Source organism: Taudactylus pleione, unplaced genomic scaffold (genome assembly GCF_031769625.1).
Source record: "Taudactylus pleione unplaced genomic scaffold, aTauple2 ptg000587l, whole genome shotgun sequence".
NCBI lineage: Eukaryota > Metazoa > Chordata > Amphibia > Anura > Myobatrachidae > Taudactylus > Taudactylus pleione.
In genome coordinates this window covers 2947322-2965860 of record NW_028284989.1, presented here as the reverse complement: position 1 = coordinate 2965860, position 18539 = coordinate 2947322, and the positions used below count along the sequence as shown (strand labels likewise).

At 36.5% G+C, this 18539-nt stretch overlaps 1 protein-coding gene across 1 annotated transcript; it reads right to left on the bottom strand.

The window, feature by feature from the left end:
* Positions 1-432: 432 nt before the first annotated feature.
* Positions 433-18278, bottom strand: LOC148481275 (olfactory receptor 10A4-like). The gene is made up of 2 exons (XM_088453730.1): positions 17886-18278; positions 433-1441 (listed from the first exon to the last, which is right to left on the bottom strand). The coding sequence occupies exons 1-2, from the start codon at positions 18276-18278 to the stop codon at positions 491-493; spliced, it is 1344 nt and encodes a 447-aa protein (XP_088309856.1). The 3' UTR covers positions 433-490.
* Between the last annotated feature and the right edge of the window lie 261 nt (positions 18279-18539).

The window sequence follows — 18539 nt, the reverse complement described above, 5'->3', positions numbered from 1 at the left end:
TGGAGTTTGTATATCTCCCTGTACTTGCGTGGATTTCCTCCGGGTGCTCTGGTTTCCTCCCACACTCCAAAAATATACTGGTAGGTGAATTGAGCCCCAACAAAAATTAACCCTAGTGTGTATGTGTCTGTACATGTCATAGGGAATATAGATTGTAGGCCTCACTGGGGCAGGGACTGATGCGAATGGCCAAATATTCTTTGTAAAGCACTGTTCAATATGCGTGCACTATATAAATAACTGTTAATAAATAATAATAAATAAATCCATGCAAGCGAAGCTGCTGGGAAACACTAGTTCTGAGAATAAGAACTCAAATGGAACAGTGACTATTTTTATTTCAAAAGCTGCAGATTTTAATATTTAATGTGATCTCTTGCAATGGTTAACATGTTTGAAATTAAGCCACCTTAGCAAAACATCTGGATAATGTGAAAAAAAAAAACCCACATATATTCTAAAAATAATCACAAAGTGAAACTTAGTCGAGTTATGAGTCAAGAACACGCTTCAATAATCTTGATTTTCTTACTGCTGACTGTACATCCTTGTTCCTCAATGTGTAAATAAATGGGTTCAACAGTGGAGTAATAACAGTGTACATAAGAGCCAAGTATTTATCATATTGGCTGCCATTGGGTCTGATGTACACAATGATGGCTGTCCCATAATATAGACTGGCTACAATAAGATGGGAGGAGCAGGTGGAGAAGGCTTTTTGCTTTCCTTCAGAACTCTTAATTTTTGAGATTGTGTTTATGATGTGAATGTAAAAAGCTATAATAATAATGAATGGGACAACTGTAGCAAGAACAGCTGCTAAGAGTGTGACCACTCTGCTGATGAAGGGATTGGAACATGCCAAGTTTTGCAGTGGAGCCAAGTCACAGACAAAATGGTTGAGCTTATTTGGTCCACAGTATTTCAAACGTGCTGTGAAAATTGTAGTAATAAAAGAGACGGTAAAACCAACAATCCGAGGAGCAACTGCTAGCTCAATATAGAGTACCATGCTCATAATAGATGAATAGTGCAAAGGACTATTAATTGCTAAGTCCCGATCAAAGGCCATGACTGCCAAAAGATAACATTCTGTAATTCCTAAACCATTGAAGGCATACATCTGTGTGAAACATCCAAGCAATGATATCTTCTTGTTCCCAGAAATTAAATTATCAAGAAGTTTGGGAACCGTAACGGACACAAATAGAATTTCCAAAACTGCAAAGGTACTTATAAAATAATACATTGGAGTGTGTAGCAACGGTTCAGCTCTGACCAAGACAATTATGAAAATGTTTCCGATGACACAGATGATGTATGCTATCAAAATGGCAGCAAAAAGTAGAATCTGCAACTGCTGCAAGCTGGAAAAGGCCAGAAAAATAAATTCTGTCACCGTGGTCTTATTCATGTCTCCTGTTGTGTGAGAAAGTGAGCTCTGTAACAGAAATATGAGAAGCAGTTATTAGTAAATTACCATATACTTTTAAAATATACTTAAAAAAGTACCAGATTATTAGTTTAAAAGCAACATGTATCTTTTTTTTCCTTTATTATTTTATTTGTATAATAGCTATCAATGGTATATGAGGGGAAATCAATTTACCACAAATAATTGATCCCCCAGGAGCTATTCAATTAGACCTGAAGACAGCAGTCAACAGGGTTTTTATTTCACTTTCCAAATGGCAGGTGAAAACAATCCCCAATAATCAGCCTCGTTATCATGATCGAAGCCGCAAAAACATAGGTCTGTGACCTTTTCATGGATTCTATGTGTTTTCGCCCCAAAAATTGATTATTTTTCCGTGCAAAAAATGGGGGCTAGCTGAATAGCATGAAAAAAAAGTCACAAAAAAGTGAAACTAAATTGAGAAAAACCCAGTTTTCAACACCTGAAAAAAATATTGGGGCTAATTGAGTTCTCCCCATTGTATAACATCAATGTAATTATTTTAGTGCTGTCTGCTATGTTTTAGAATGCCATGTTTTGCTATTGAAAGCACTGTCCTTTTACATTTTGGGCTTAAATGCCCTTGGAAATGGTGTTACAATCCACTGCTTAGTAAATAAACTCATGTAGCACCAACCACAGCATTTTGAAGCTTCATACATTTCCCTCTACACCTAGTTGGTTAAGTATTTATTCTACAGCAAGAGAATTACTCAAAACACCCTCTAGGCTACAGTATGCCACAAGTTAAGAACTTGGTAGGCTTCAAATCATGGAATGGCCACACAGTCTCCAGACTTAAACCCTATTCAGCTGATTTGAGAAGAACTTGACAAAAATATAAAAGCACAGCAACCACCGACAAGTGCAACAATGTTGGAGAGAACTTCTCTAACAATATTTAAATGTCCATTGTAGAAGAAATGCCACGGGTGTGTTTGGTGGTTATATCTGCAAAAGGTGGCTACCTTGATTAATTAAAAATGTTTTATAAAGTTTGTTAAACAAAATGATTAGATGATTTATTTTTTATCTGCAATTATTAATTTGCTCTGTTTTTTTTAAATTGAGTGTTTTTTATTATATTTAAAAACAAACAAACAATCAGTACAAACAAGACAATACATTTCCTATACAATTGTAAGCACATATAACTTTATCTTGCAACAAAAAGAAAAAAAGAATTACATTTCACAGAGTGTAAATTACCATAGGCTTTGTTTTATGCATTAATTAAAAAAACATTGAGACATTAAACTATGTACATTTCAATAAAAACAGTCAATAAATGCTAAAAGCAGTACATATATTAGAGATGTGCACTGACCCCTATGTTATGGTTTTGGATCTGGATTCATCTTTGTGTTTTAGTTTGGTTTTGCATAACCACCCTTAAGTGTTTTGTTTTTGGATCTGCCTTTGTTTTAAACTTAATATGTTTTGAAAAAGGGTAAAATCATGTACTTTTTGCAATCTAAAGCCCGAAATTCAGATTTTTTGGATCTCCTCAGGAGATTATAATCGTGACTCGGATCTGTCCAGATTCATAACATTTGGGTGGATTCAGATTTCTGGAGAACCAGATCACACATCTCTAGTATATATAGTCTATAATATGTACTGTTGAAAAGTTACAAAGTTATAATTTGCTGAGTAAGGCAAGCTTGTTTTTTAGAAGTGGTATGGATTCTTGGTGTATCACAACAACAGCGTGAGGTGAATGGGTGGTGGGTAGGGGATTCATGAGGGGATTGAAAGGGATAGATCTAAAGTGGTTGGCAATTATACACAATGTACTGTAGGATAAAATAAAATTTATTAATATATTAAAAACAATAGTTTCTAAATACCAAAAGTGCTCTTAGTTTGCCTAATCATCTTGCAGAATATAATTATTAGCTCATTAACACAATCAAAGATAGTTCCATTGGGTGGACATTTTGTTTTGTGGTAATTCTAAACTAACCAATGGAATTTACTAACATTTGGGTTTCATTTAGATTTAAGAACTAACCCATTGATAGGGTGAGAATACAGACGTGGACAAATTTGTTGATGCCCTTCGACGAAAAGAACCCATATTTTTCTCTGAAATAAATTGAAACTGACAAAAGTAATTGGAATCCATCATGGTTTATTCCATATTTAATAGAAATCAGACTTTGCATTTTATTTATGATTCAACAGAATCATTTAAATAATAATATAAGTGAAAATGGTATGGACAAAAATGATGAGACCTTACCCTAATATTTTGTTGCACAACCATTTCAGGCAATCAGTGCAACCAAACTATTTATGTAGTTCTTAATGAGACGTCTGCACCTGTCAACAGGTACTTTGTCCCACTCTTCCTGATCAAACTGCTCCAGCTGCCTCAGGTTTGATGGGTGCCTTCTCCAGACTGCATGTTTCTGCTCTTTCCATAGATGTTTGATAGGATTTAGATCAGGGCTCATAGAACACCACAATAGAATAGTCCAATGTATTGTTCTCATCCATTCTTGGGTGCTTTTACCTATGTGTTTTGGGACATTGTCCTGTTGAAGGACCCATGACCTGAAACAGATCTTTCTCTCACTGGGCAGTGTGTTTCACTCCAGATTGCTTTGATATTCTTAAAATTCCATTGTGCCCTGCACAGATTCAAGTTAAGCAGCACCAACACATGTTTCACAGTAGTTACGGTGATCTTTTCTTTGAAAGTTTAATTTTTTCATCAGCGAACATAGAGTGGTTGTGACTTGCCTAAAAGCTCCAGTTTTGATTCAACTGCCCAAAGGACATTCACCCAGAAGTATTGTGACTTGTCAATATGTATTGTAGCAAATTCCAATCCCTCGTGGGTATTCTTCCATGGAGCCCACTGTCACGCAAAAAAGTGTTGGTTGGTGCGAACACTGATGTACCTTGACCTTGAAGTTTAGCTTGTATCTCTTTTGAAGTTTTCCATGACTTTTTCTACCATTCTCGCTAACCTTCTGTTTAATCTGGGGTCATTTATCCTCTTGGGAAAATAAACTCAATTAACTTTTATCTCCTCACATCACATTTCAGGTGAAATGAAGAGCATTTCTTCAATGAGCAGTAAGGGTACCAACACATTTGTCCACATCACTATGTACATAGACAAACCATGCTCTGATGTATTGAGTGCAAATGCATTTTGCTATTTCATGCAGAAAACAAATGTTTCCTTCTCTTGCATGTACAGTAGCACATAGATTCTAACCAGCTTTATTTTTACCAATGCAATGGAGAGTTCTTGGGCCCTTAGCAAGCTGAAAAGCTGTCTGTATTTTAAATTTGTATGCAAGATGCAAACTAACACCTAATACAGAGATTCCCAAACACGGTCCTCAAGGCACCCCAACAGTCAAGGTTTTAGAGATATCCATGGTTGAGCACAGATGGTTAACTTAAACTAAGGGCATGATTCACTATGGATTGCTATTGCGATTGCAACTGCAATTATGCACACAGTTCTGCTGAAAAAATATGGTAATGCCTGCAACTGCTCACCCAACATAGAGACACCCACTACCACTTTCGCACATCCGTAAGACCTCACAATCCTGCATATACATTGGTAACATCAACTAACATTGGACCCTTATGCAGAATTACAGCAGGTCTGACATGTCTCACAAATTGCAACTTTCGTTGCACGCAGTAAGTACTCCAGCTGCGTATGCTGTTGGACCGGCGGCATGCCTGCATTTCTCCAACCACTCTACCGTCACCACCGCCCAACTCTGACGTCCCATCAAATACATTGATAAAAGAGTATTGGGTATTACCAAACAGGCAATGAGATATAAAAGCCTTGCCCACAAGCTTACATTCGAATTATAAAGGAGAGAACATTTTTGGTGGGGATATATGATCTAGTATTGTCCAGCCCCACCATTGTGGTTTGGCAATCAGTTGATTATTTCAGTAAAAATAAATAAATGTACTGTAAGTTTTGCATGAACTGTGTGAGGAGCAGCTAACTACTGCAGGTAAAATAGGCCACGGAGGTTAATTTGGGAGTTGAGTTTTCAGAAACCACTGGAAGGTTTTGAGGCTGGAGAAAGTTTTATTGTATACAGAAATTAATTTTATTGGGATGTCGCCAGGAATAGTGGTAAGCAATGAGTATATGAGATTGGTTTGATGTGCCGACAATCACAATGTTGGCACAGGTAAAGTATCTTTAAAGTTCTAGTTCCAATTACAATGCCTTAAATAACATTAGTACCAAGTTGGCATACTGTGTTCCACATTATACTGCCGACAATGTATTTCTCAGCATTGTGAATGTCAGATAAATAACTACCTCCTAGTATGTGGATGAGAGGTGCAGATCTTGAACACAGCAGAAATGTTGATGAATCTGAAGATATTAGACACAACTTACAGTATAATTAATAATATAACAAGAATTCTGAGTTAAAAAAAATACAATGTATAATAGTTTATGCTTTAATTGGCTTGCTATTCATAATTCAAATGCATTTTAATGGGGAAATCAGATATTAAATCTTAACTTTAATCCACAGAGCTAAAATGAATGTTTCCATGTTTTTTTATAAAACTATAAATGTGCGCAATGTTAATGCTGTGGCTATAAAAATAAATGATGATGACGATAATAATAATAAATAATATTCTTAGAAGTTAATTTGCTACTCTACTAGATATGCTTAATAAAAATGAGCTAACTTTCCACAATTCTAGTTCTAGTTACAGAGCCGGCCCTAGGCATAGACAAACTAAGCAAATGCCTAGGGGCATCCAAGCCTGCTGCCGGCTGGGCAGAGACTCTGGCAGCTGGTACTGGAGCTGCGTAGCATCCACAGTTGAAGATCAGCTGACAGACCTGATTGGGCCTGGGAGCAGCAAACAGTGAGTGGGCAGCAGCGGAACAGCCGGCTGCAGTTTGCGGGGGCGGAGCACCTGGACGGCGCCTAGAGTTTAGAGATGGACCAGCTCTGAGGCATCACACAATCAGAATAAGCTTCTGCGCATGGGCAGAGGCTCATTCAGCACTGTAAGTAAATGGTCACGGGAGGGCTGCTGCACCATGGGCCTTAGCGGAGTCTCACGGCTCTGGGTTCCACGTTCAGCAATCATCACACACAGCTGCGGCCTGGGAAAAGCGGGTCCACCACCTGCAGCTTGCTGTACCTTGAGTCGGACAGCTCTGCAGCCTGAGTTTAAGTAAAGTAAGTTTGGAACTGGAAGAGGGCTGAGGTGCTCACTGCTGGGTGAGGGGTGCTCACTAGTGGTGGTGGGTGAGGGTGGGTGCTGATACTCGTTCTGTGCTGACCACACCCCTTTTCAGGATCCCACGGGAAGGGGGGCACCACCCAAAATCTTGCCTAGGGCACTCATTTGGCTAAGGCCGGCTTTGCCTAGTTAGGACTGTATAAGCAAATTAAGAACATGTTTAGGGCACTACTTTTCAGGGTATAATGAGTAAACAGTTTTATATCTGTGTGTTTTATTACATAGGGTATTTAAGTGGTTTTATTAGCATGTGTGACCTTGTAGTCCATCAGTCAGTGTCAATCTTGATAGATGTGAATCAGTACTGTGGTTAGATACTAGGATCAAAGAACCTTTACAGTTGTCAACTAATAGCAGATACAGAATCATGTCTGAGCCCCTTGTGACATTACATTTACACAATAGTTGATTAATGTCTCAGAATAATGGGATGTCTAGTTATGTAGAATTTTTTTGTAACTAAAATAAAGAGTCTAATTAGCTCAGCGGTTCAGATACAGTAAAACAAAATAAAAAAGCTTTTTTTCCAACAAGAAAATGTATCCAATATGCTCAGCTGTGAAAACTGAAGCAAATTTTTGATATTTATTTCTGTGCCATTTTAGTTTTTTCTGTATAGATCTGAATTGTCTAATTTCCAGAATAGATGTTTAACCACAATGAATGATATTCTGGGGAGACAAATTGTAATCGTTAGACCTCATAGAAAAATCAGGAGGGATGAGCAAAGTGGTGGCCACTGTAGTTAATGGAAATAATTTCGATTGCCTTTCTGTGGGTCCAGAAGCCACTCCTGCGACATACCTTTCTCATCCCTTTTTTTTCACAATTAATTTGGTCTTTTGCAGCAATTATATAGCTAAAATAGCACCCATCTAATAATTTATACAATAAAACATTTTTTTTTTCATTTGTAGCACCCATTAGACTTGTATATATTTGGAATTTGAATAAAAATTACTAGGTCAGTAAAGGTTATGAATGTGCCTAATTTGGATATATGTTGTAAGAAAAATTTATATTTATAATAACCACCTAATTTTGAGGTCCCCAAATATCTGGTACCTGAGACTGCTACCTTAGATTAATGATCTCCTATGTTTCACATATGATCATACAGGATAGAAACTAACACAAACCAACCAAGCTCTTAAAAGGTTTATGTTGTACAAAATCACCCCTAAAACTGTTAAAGTGGATGCAACCTGCTGGGATCAAACAAAAAAAACAACATATGAGCTGAGCTAAATTAGAGGCAGTTCTAAAATGATTACTTTTGTTTAATCATTTGTGAATTTTGCCCCCAGTGTTTATAATGGACATTAAAACTTTAAAGTCTTAATATACTGTACACTAAGTTACACATTGGTAAAAACTTTTCGGTGTTTCAGTAGATAGCAAGTTAACCATACAGGAAAGTCAAGAATTAAATGACATCATTCCCAACACCTACTAAATATCATTAAAGCAAATGGCAATAATTTATTTGGGCAGGTTCATGCTGTTTGTGTATTACTGTCACATACAATTGTTACAGTACTATAACAATGGTAAATACTGGCTGCTTTTGCATGTAGCCCAAAAAATACTGGACAGCTTCATTTTTGCATTGCAATATGTTTTAGTTTGGACATGTCTCACACAAATCTGAATCTCACTATACATTTTACTGTGCATCTGCCCCACCTACAATGCAACATGGTTTTATCAAGGTGCAAAGTTATAGAATCAGCCTTTCAGTGAGCCATGATTGTTTTATAAGGTTATTTCAGGCATGATAGATTTTTTTGAAAGCAATTTTTTTCAAATTTCAATAATACAAATACTGAAAAGTGAAACTCACAAATTCTCAGGAGAGGAGTTAGATAATGGTAAATATATATATATATATAAACACAAAAAATGTGCTAGCTGCACTGTCAAACATTTAACCAATTTGATTCTTTTTTTTACAGCCAAGTGCCAAATTTTATTCATGACCATCTTTAGGGGTTGAAAGTTGATGTGTAATAATGACTTTACTACAGTTATTTCCTTTGCAATGTACTTTTACATACTGTGATAGAATAAATCTACTTAAATCTAGCACAGAATTATTTATAACATTTGAAACACTTACTTGAGATATGTCGCCCATATTTCAAATAAAAATAAATTCAACTGTAAAATAATAATACAAATAAACAAGTTTTTTTATTTTTTGAATATCAGTAGAGAGAGTCTTTAAAAGACTCACATGTATGTAATGTTCAGCAATTTATAGTTTAAGACGTACACATTATGGACTTGTAGATTTGCTTCATAGGGAACACTTATCCTTTGACACCAAGCTATCTTTGGTGCATATTGTTAATAGGACACCTGAGAGTAGATAATAAGAAAGTCCTTCAAGAATAAAAAAAGAAAACACAAATTCAAAGTTCTGCTTTTGTAGTAAAAATCTTGTGCTCATTTTCACTGAGATAAGATAAAGCTACATACTATAGGGGGAATTCGATTGGACGCTGTAATTTACCGCAAGCTAATTGAAGCAGTGGGGCATTTCAAGTAGAGCCATAGGTAACCCACAAGCTGCAGTTAACAAGGATTTTTTAAACAGTAATCTGCATTAAATAGCCTATTTGCGGGTTCAGCCACCCTTAGGTCTGGAAACTTTTTTGCATACTATGGGTTAACACACATTAACATTTATCACAGTGTTAAAGCCAGAGGTTACCGTGGTGTTAAAGCTTGAGGCTACCACCCTTTTTCACCCATGGTAAATTAATGCTGCTAACTGAATTCCCTCCTATAGATGTTTTAGTGGCCAGTGAGATCTATTGAATTATGTCTATTTAAATATTACACTTGGGATAACAGGAGCTATTTTCACATTGGATGCTGCCATATTAGTGACACATCATGATGTATACTTAAAAAATATTTTTAAACATATGTCCAGTATAATAAAGCATTCCCTCTCTAAACCAAGAGATAAAGGACTGCTATTTAATATTAAATGCCTTGCCTATTTTTCAGCAAACTAGTTTCGAATCTCAATGTCACAAATCATACAGGAGTCGCAGAGTCCCGGATTTCCATCTAAATTTCCTTTTGCTTTACCTGGCATGACTATATGTTATCATGCTGGGTTGACAAGATAGTGTAGGAAACTAATTTAGACACCCTGTCCCCAAATAATTCAGATGTGACATTCCCGTGTGAAGTTTCAGGAGTATATTTACTAAAGTGCTGGTTTTTAGAAGTGGAGATGTCCATAGCAACCAGATTCTAGCTATTATCTTAGAGATGGTGCTACATAAATGAGAAGTAGAATCTGATTGGTTGCTGTGGGCAACATCTCCACTTCTAGAAACCCGTACTTTAGTAAATATATCCCTCAGTGTCAACAAAGGGAAAGATTACTAGCATAGTGATAGGGACCTGATTTTGAGTCAGTTATTTGGCTAATGTACAATTGCTGACAGAAAGAAGTATTAGAGTTGATCTTCTAATACAATACATGAAGAACTACTTAAAAACACATAATTTAATACTAGTCACAATGCGCAAGGGACAATGACAGGTGAAGCACACCTGTTCCAGGAGGGAAGGAAAAGAAAGGAAGGGAAAGGAGTTTACCAAGAGAGGATGTGAGGAGCAGGGCCGTAGCTAGGGTAGTGCTACCGGTGCCATGGCACAGGGCACCACAGGGCAGGGGGCGCTGTTTGGGCCTGTCACATTTCTGTTTATTATCATTCATGCTTGTAGCTTCCTCTTATTTCATCCCCAGCATCTCCTGGCCTCCCCTATCTCTTCCCTAGCCCTTCCCCATGAGGCCTTAGCCCTTTTTTGGGTGCATTATGTCCCTTTGAAAAATGAGGGGGCGCCATTGCTCTTTCTGACACAGGGCACCAAAAAGTCTAGTTATGGCTCTGGTGAGGAGTAAAGCTGAAAATGGAAATAATAACAATTTGCATGGCAATATGACTCTAATTGCTTTACATTTGCAATTAAAAAACACAAGATATGAAACAGAAGAGAGAACTAAGCATTTGGATTGTATTTTTTAGAAAATAAAGTGACAATAGTGAAATGCAAGCATAAACAGATACGTCATTAGTCTGTTTTTTTAAGGATTCTAAAGTGGACACTTTTTAATCTGTACAAGGAAGTGAGTTCCATAGAGTTGGAGTCGCAAAGCTAAATGCTCGACCCTCAAATACATTAAGGGAGATTCTAGATACTGCTAATAGTCCTTCATCTACATATTGCAGTAAGCAAGGGGGGCAGTAATAAATCAGAAGTTGCTTCAGGTACCTTGGGCCCTGGTCATGGAGGGCTTTGAAAATCAGTAAGTCAATCTTGAAATACATTCGCCATCTTACAGGCAGCTGAGTATTATGTGGCTGGCTGGAACAGGGCTGGTTAGTTAAAAGCCTGTCAGGTGAATTTTGTACCAGCTGCCAGTAGAGCAATTATTTTGCTGGTGGACTCAGGAGTGCATTGCATTAGTCTAAAGCTGGCCATCCACTATACAATTTTCTGTCAGATATCTGTCCAATCTGGCTGGTTGGAATGAAAACCTGGTAATGTATGGGAGCAAATGACAGCCAATTATATGGTTTTAAACACTGAAAAAAGGACAAAAAATTGCTCAAATTGGTTACATTTGTGTGTTTTAACCAATTTGTCTGAACAACCATTTTTGGCTATTTTCCAGTGTTTGTGAGCAAATGGACGATTGTCATTTGCTCCCATACATTACCAGGTTTTCATTCCAACCAGCCAGATTGGACAGATATCTATAGTGGATTGTATAGTGGATGCCCAGCTCTAGTGTGATGATACCAATTTATGTATGACTACTGTATGCTTCTCAGATGAAAGAATAAGCATTTGATTATGGATGACACTGCATGTTTAAATAAGGGTCACACCAAGTAGATTGAGACAATTGTAGTGTTGTTAAACATAAAGGTGATTTGATGGGGACTCCAGGTAGAAGGACAATTATTATAGGAAGTAAGAAGATCATGTGCTCTGTTTTTGACATGTGGAAATAGCAGAGAGGCATCCGTCTCAAAACATAGAAAAGTTGGGGAAAATTCAAGGGAGTAGAGCTAGTAATGGATGGTGTCAGTACAGAGGTGCTACTGGGAGGTTACAAAACTAAATTACAGTAGTTCATCTACAGTAAAGGTGTATTGTCAGTGGGCCGAGTGCGATAAAATTATGTGTGTGCAAGGCAAGAGGGTGAACAATCTGGTCAATAGTGGCAGAGAGATTTTGGAGGATGACTATGGTGAAGTCACTCCTGGCATTGTAATTAGTACATTGTTGATCACTTTGTGCTCATGAGCACTGTCACAGTGGATTTTTTATCACATAATTCCAACAGCAGAGATTAAAAAAAGAGAGTGAGAGGTGAGAAAATTAAATAGGAGGTTGTGCAGAAGCTTCTCCAGTAGTTTGTTAGAAAAATTAGGATAGAGATAGATTCTGTAGTTGGAGAGAAAGGCTGATTAATTCATCGCATATTTTAAGATTGGTAAAAGAGCAACTTGTTTAAAGGTGGATGAAGACAGTAGCTATAGATGGGAAGAGGTGGGCAATAGGAAATGAGGTTTCAGTGGATTGTGAGATGGGGCAATAAATACCCAATATAGAGCAGAAATAATTAAAATTGCCATTGCTGGTTATTCACCAATGACTCCTGTCTCCTCTCTGTGCGGAAAGTTAAGCCATATATGATAATCCTTGCAAGTTGGACAATACTTCCACCATTTTATTCTCTGACTCTCTGCAATATTGTTTTCTTGTTGGAAAGCAACATCTTGTTTAATTTTTTACCTGTTTGGCTTACTTAGAGAGTGCTCATAACAATATTATTGAGAACAACAGGTAGAATGTAAAACTAACACTACTGTTGTTAACCTTCTTTACATTACATTACAGAAAGTTGTAGGTAGATGGAGTGGGTGGGAAGGGTGTAAAAGAAAGCAGGCATCTTTATCTTTGTGTCAGAGTCAGACACGGATTCTTGTCAGATACTAGCTAGTGACTGCAATCTGTAAACAGGCTCCAGTGTCACTGTATGTTTGTTAGAACCTGAAAAGAGCTGCACTTATTTACAATTGCTTTTCAAAAGGGCATCTAACTAAACTGCAGTATTTATTTTGTATCAGGACACAGACAGTACTATGATAAAGCTTAGCTGACCAAAAAATACTGTGCTGTGTCTGAGCAAGTTGCACCCCAAAGAAGATATCTTTTTGTGGTTTAAAAAGTGTTTTAGAATTCAATGTATATATTTAAAAGGAACAGTTTACAAAAAAATGTTTTGTGGTTTAAAAAATATTCTCAAGTGTTTTTCTGTAATTTAATTTAGATATTTTAAAGAAAGACTGTGTGATGAGAGGCAACATATATTACTTTACTTACTGGGTGTTGTGGTCCCGTCAGCTGCTTTTCAAAATAATAAAAGTTTTAAAAAAAAATGTTGTGGTTTACAAAAAATGGTCAAGTATTTTAATTCAATTCAGATATTTCAAGGGAAGATGGTGTGTTTTTAAGATGTAGTATTTATTAATGTACTTACTGGGGTTAGTGGTCCCATAAGCTGCACCCCAAAATAATGAAGGTTAAAAAACAAATGTTTTTGTTGTTTAAAACAAATATCAAGTCTTTTATTTATTCAATTTGAATATTTCAAGGGAATATTGTGTGTTTTTCAGAGGTAGTTTATATTACTGTACTTATTGGGTGGAAAAAAATATATTTTTTGTTCAAATTTAAAAATAAATCTCAAGTCTATTGTAATTCAATTTAGACATTTCAAGCGTGTTGCGGCCCCTTCAGTTGCACCCCAAAATAATAAATGTTGAAAAAATATATTTTTTGTGGTTTAAATAAATTCACAAGTTTTAATAAAACTACATGTTAAAGATTACAGTCCCTCATTTCCCTATCATATTGTACATTCATTTATTGTGGTGGCAGACTTACAGTTACAAATTCAAGAACATTAGCTTTACTCCTGTACTGGTGTAAATCAATAATAAATGAATCTATAGTAGAACAGGAGCAACCAAGTACTAGTGCTGACACTGGCAATCATAGTACTTCTTCTACTTCTACTTTTAAAGAAGGACATTGGGGAAAGAAGGTGTAAAAAATGACATTTCAAATCTAAACAATGTGTGACAATCTTTAAAAACAATCACCTCTAACAATGAAGGGAAAAAAGTTACTGCTGAAAAAATGTAAATTTGCCAACAGGTCATATACCACACACAGAGGCAAGGAAATACTCAGACCAAGGCCGTTATTTGCAAGTTTTGGTCCTGCTACTGCTTTCTTATGCACTTGAATGTTGATTGTGAAAGCCAGGGCCCAAAACAGTCAGGCGTCTTCTGTAACTGTGAAAATCTGAGAGGCATAGATGTGACCAGCGTTTGGAGGGCATGCTGGTTCCTGTAGTGCCATTAGGAGGACCTAGGGGTGACTCCAAGGTAAGCTGGCTCTCATTTTTAGATATATTTGTATATGTGCCATTATTATGTGGCCTTATATTGGGCAAATATATGCACTAGAAAAAAGAAGGGTGTGAACCGCGCTAAATATATCTAATGATTGTACTGATATATATAAATAAAAAGCACAAATAATACCTAGTTCAGATCAATGAATTAATACATGAATAGTGAAAATATTCTGTCAAACATAAACAATGAATATTCTATATGGCTAGATCGATATAATCAATGTGTTTTATTCCTCAAAATATAAAAAGTACATTTATTGGTGTGCACAAGGAGGTTTAAACATATAATATGTAAACATACACAGGCACAGATAAAAGGTATATGTAAAAAGAGATCCTGAAATCAAGAGTCTCTAGGTATAGATGAGCAATTCCGTCCACAAGATGATAATTATATTAAAAATCTCTAAGAAAGAGTAATAGTCTCAATCCAAATGATGGTGCCAATTTGGTGCCAACAATCACTGGCCTATGGGTGTCTCCGGAATAATGTCCAGCTATTATATTAATTACCAGACTCGATAGAAGCATCCACAGCCCGTGATAGGTGTAAAATTCCTGCACTGGCATGCTGACGATCTTAAACAGAGGCTGGAGAGTGAAGAAAATTATGCCGGTCCGGAAAACAGTCCAAATGTCCCAAGAGATGTATGCAAAAAGTGGGGAGCTAAACGCGTTTCACTGTGGTAGGACCCACAGCTTCCTCAGTAGCATATATCCCCATATCATCTGAAGGGCTCTTTATACCCTGGCATAATTGGAAATCATACACAGCTGTTGTTCAATCAGAAAATACAATTGATCAAGCCATATAAAAAATCACTGTATATTATACAAACAAAAGATCCTAACATCAAATGCTACCATTGAATATTAAGAGTATATAAATATATACCAAACCAGAGAATATCTTCATCTCCGGAGTATAACACCCGATCATGTGATTATGTGACCAGTCACGTGACCCAGAATGGACTGCAAAGACTCCGTAGCGGGTCACGTGTTGTAAACAAAAGCAGCTAAACTCAGCGGAGCTGTGTAATATAAACTTATCTATAGCCGATCACGTGTTGTAAATACAACTCACGTGGCTCCGTCTAACTAGGTCGGAGAATGACTTTGTTAGAAATGTTCACTCTGATCACGTGTTGTGTAAATAAATCACATGATCGCTGTCAAGTGATTTTCATCTTACAATAATAGCTTGCACATAATGTTTTATTTAATAGCATCATATAGACAGTTCAGGAGATCACTATAAGATAGTTCTAAGTGGATTAAAATATTAATATAAATGTTATATTTTATGAAGACATATAATAATTTTTTGCATAGCAAAAATAATTAGTTCAATCTGAAGAACAAAGTTATTGTCCACAATAGAAATCCATCTACTTCAATTAGTATCCATTAGATCATAACACATATTCATTAATTAAATTATAAAGACATTTCAATTAGCATCTATGACCATAATAAATCCTATGAATAAAAATTATGATGGTAGAAACCAACTGGTAAATCTAATATGAAAATATACAATAAATGCAATACAGGTATAAGGAGTGGGGTGAAGGGGACCCTATCTACCTCACAATACGCCTGTCAAGATTACATAATCGTATTCAATTCAATAGACTCGTTGAGGCCGTCTGGATGCAAAGAGTTGAGTCTAAACATCCAGAAGACCTCTTGTCTACAAAGATTTTTAAACCTATCACCACCCCTTATTGTAGATGTAATGTGTTCCAAACCTATAATGTTGAGTGATTGTGGATCACTATTATGTACTTTTAGTTAGTGAAGAGATAAGCTATGTGTAGTCATTCTATTCATAACATTCCGACGATGCTCCATGAAACGTCTTTTAAGGGGTCTGGTAGTTCGACCCACATAATATAATCCACATCCACATGTGATTAAATAAATCACATATGAAGAGTCACAGTTCATGAAATTTTTAATTGTATATATATTCTTCGTCTCCTTTTGAATAATAGTACTAGTTTTTTTGTTTGTATGGGAGCACATTGTACACCTAGTTTTGCCGCAACGATGGAAACCTGGCGGTCTATAGGGAATCCACTGTTCTTGATTATTTGTAATTATATCAGTAATTTTGGAGTTCGATCTCAAATAGCTCAGTGCCTGAATGGATTTTAAAGATTTGTTTTTTCTATATATTATCAATGGTTTGGAAGGCAAGATATTCCTCAAAAGATTATCTTGCTGAAGAATATGGTAGTTCCTTTGGATAATGTCTCTGATCTGCCTATGGCAAGAGTTGTATTTACAAATAAACGCAACATTATTATTTTCAGCATTAGATTGTTTTTCTGTATTTTTTGTACTCCTATTTTTCACACTATTATTCTTTGTCACAAGCAGATCAGATCTATTTATCTTCAATGTTTCCTGTAAGGCTTTCTTTAAAATGTATTCAGGATAGCCCCTTTCTCTAAAGGACAACAGCATCTTATTCGCTTGTGTATGGAAACTCTCTAGGGATGAGCAGTTTCTGTGCAATCTGATCAATTGTCCCTTTGGAATAATAGCTTTCCATGGATAGTAATGAGCACTATTAAAATGTAGATATGATTGAGTATCTACTATTTTAGTATAGTTACAAGAATGTATGGTGTGATCCCTCGCCTCTAGAGTCACATCTAGGAAATCTGTACGACTAGGATGGTACTGAAAAGTGAACGTTAAATTATAAGAATTTTGGTTGAGTGCAGAAACAAAATGTGAAGCAGAGGATAGATCCCCATCCCAAATAAAAAATAGGTTGTCAATGTAACGGCCATAGAAGACCAGGTTCGCACCAAACTCGCTCCCCCACACATGGTGATCCTCAAAGGCACCCATGTATAGGTTTGCATAGCTCGGCGCAAACCTGGTCCCCATGGCCGTCCCCATGACTTGGAGATAAAAGGTGTTGAGAAACAAAAAATAACTATGTGTAAGGATAAAGGAAATAGAATCCGTGATGAATACCCCATGTTCCTGTCGGAGATCTGGATCATATGATAAACGGGATGAAATGCACTGTACACCAAGTGAATGAGGAATATTGGTGTACAGTGCAGATACATCCATCGTAAGGAAAGCATAAGTGGATTTCCATTCTATGGATTCAATTTGTTGTAAAAGATGAGTAGTGTGTTTTATATAAAATCTCAATACAGGAATGTAGGGTTGAAGAAAAGTGTCAACATAACAGGAAAGATTGGAAGTGAGGGAATTGATACCAGAAATAATGGGACGCCCGGGTGGTGAAGAAAGGGACTTGTGGATTTTGGGTAAATGATAATAAATGGGAACAGTCAGATGAGGGTTATAAAGAAAATGCCAGATTTCTCTAGAAATGACTCCAAAGGCGAGAGCCCCATCCAATAAAGATTTTAATTCAAGAAGAAAGGAAGGGGTCGGGTACGAGGGTAAAGTACAATAGAAAGATAAATAATTGAATTGATTATATGCTTCTCTTATATAATCCGTTTTATCCTGAACCACCAGACCTCCCCCCTTATCTGCCTCCTTGATAATAATAGTAGTGTCTTTTGTTAGAAGGTTAAGTGCTCTCTTTTCCTTCCTTGTCAGATTTGAGGCAGGTCTATCTTTTTTTACTTGATGGCATAAAGATTTAAAATCTTCAAAAGTGATCTTATAGAAGGATTCAACTGTGTTACTTTTAGCAGAAATAGGGAAAAATTCTGACTTGAGTTTCAATTTATTATGTGAAGCCTGTGTATTTACATCAAAAGTTTTTATAGTTGTATATGATCCAGCAGGGGAAACATTCCCTTCCTCCCAAAGATCTTCAAGTATGGAAAGGGGCAGGGAATCCGTTTGATCCAGAAGAATTGGGACTGAATCGTCCCCATTCTTCTTAAGATGTTTGTTGGCAAAGTACCTCTGTCTACACAAATTACAAATGAATTTATTAAGATCCACAAATAGATTGAAAATATTGGGATCCATTGTAGGGGAAAACTTAAGTCCCTTCTTAAGTAGGGACATTTGAGCCTGATCTAAATTCTTAGATGATAAATTGAAAACATTAAATGGTATAGTGTCAACATTATTTACACTTGTTCCCTGCTGATCACTCCTTGAAGAACTTATAGTCTTTTGAAATTTTTTCTTATTGGCGTGGGAACCTCCCCTTCTGCCTCTAGGCTTCTGTCCCTTTGTCTTTTGTAATTTGAAGCATAATAACGGGATTTGTGATCTCTCTTCCAATGATCGGGTAATGAGCATTCTTCCTGAAAATCCTCTGGG

Coding starts and splice junctions, on each gene's coding strand:
- LOC148481275 (XM_088453730.1), bottom strand. CDS start 18,278: ATGTCCCTACTTAAGAAGGGACTTAAGTTTTCCCCTACAATGGATCCC. Junction 1,442..17,885: donor TTAAATCTTTATGCCATCAA/GTAAAAAAAGAT, acceptor TTTCTGTTACAG/AGCTCACTTTCTCACACAAC.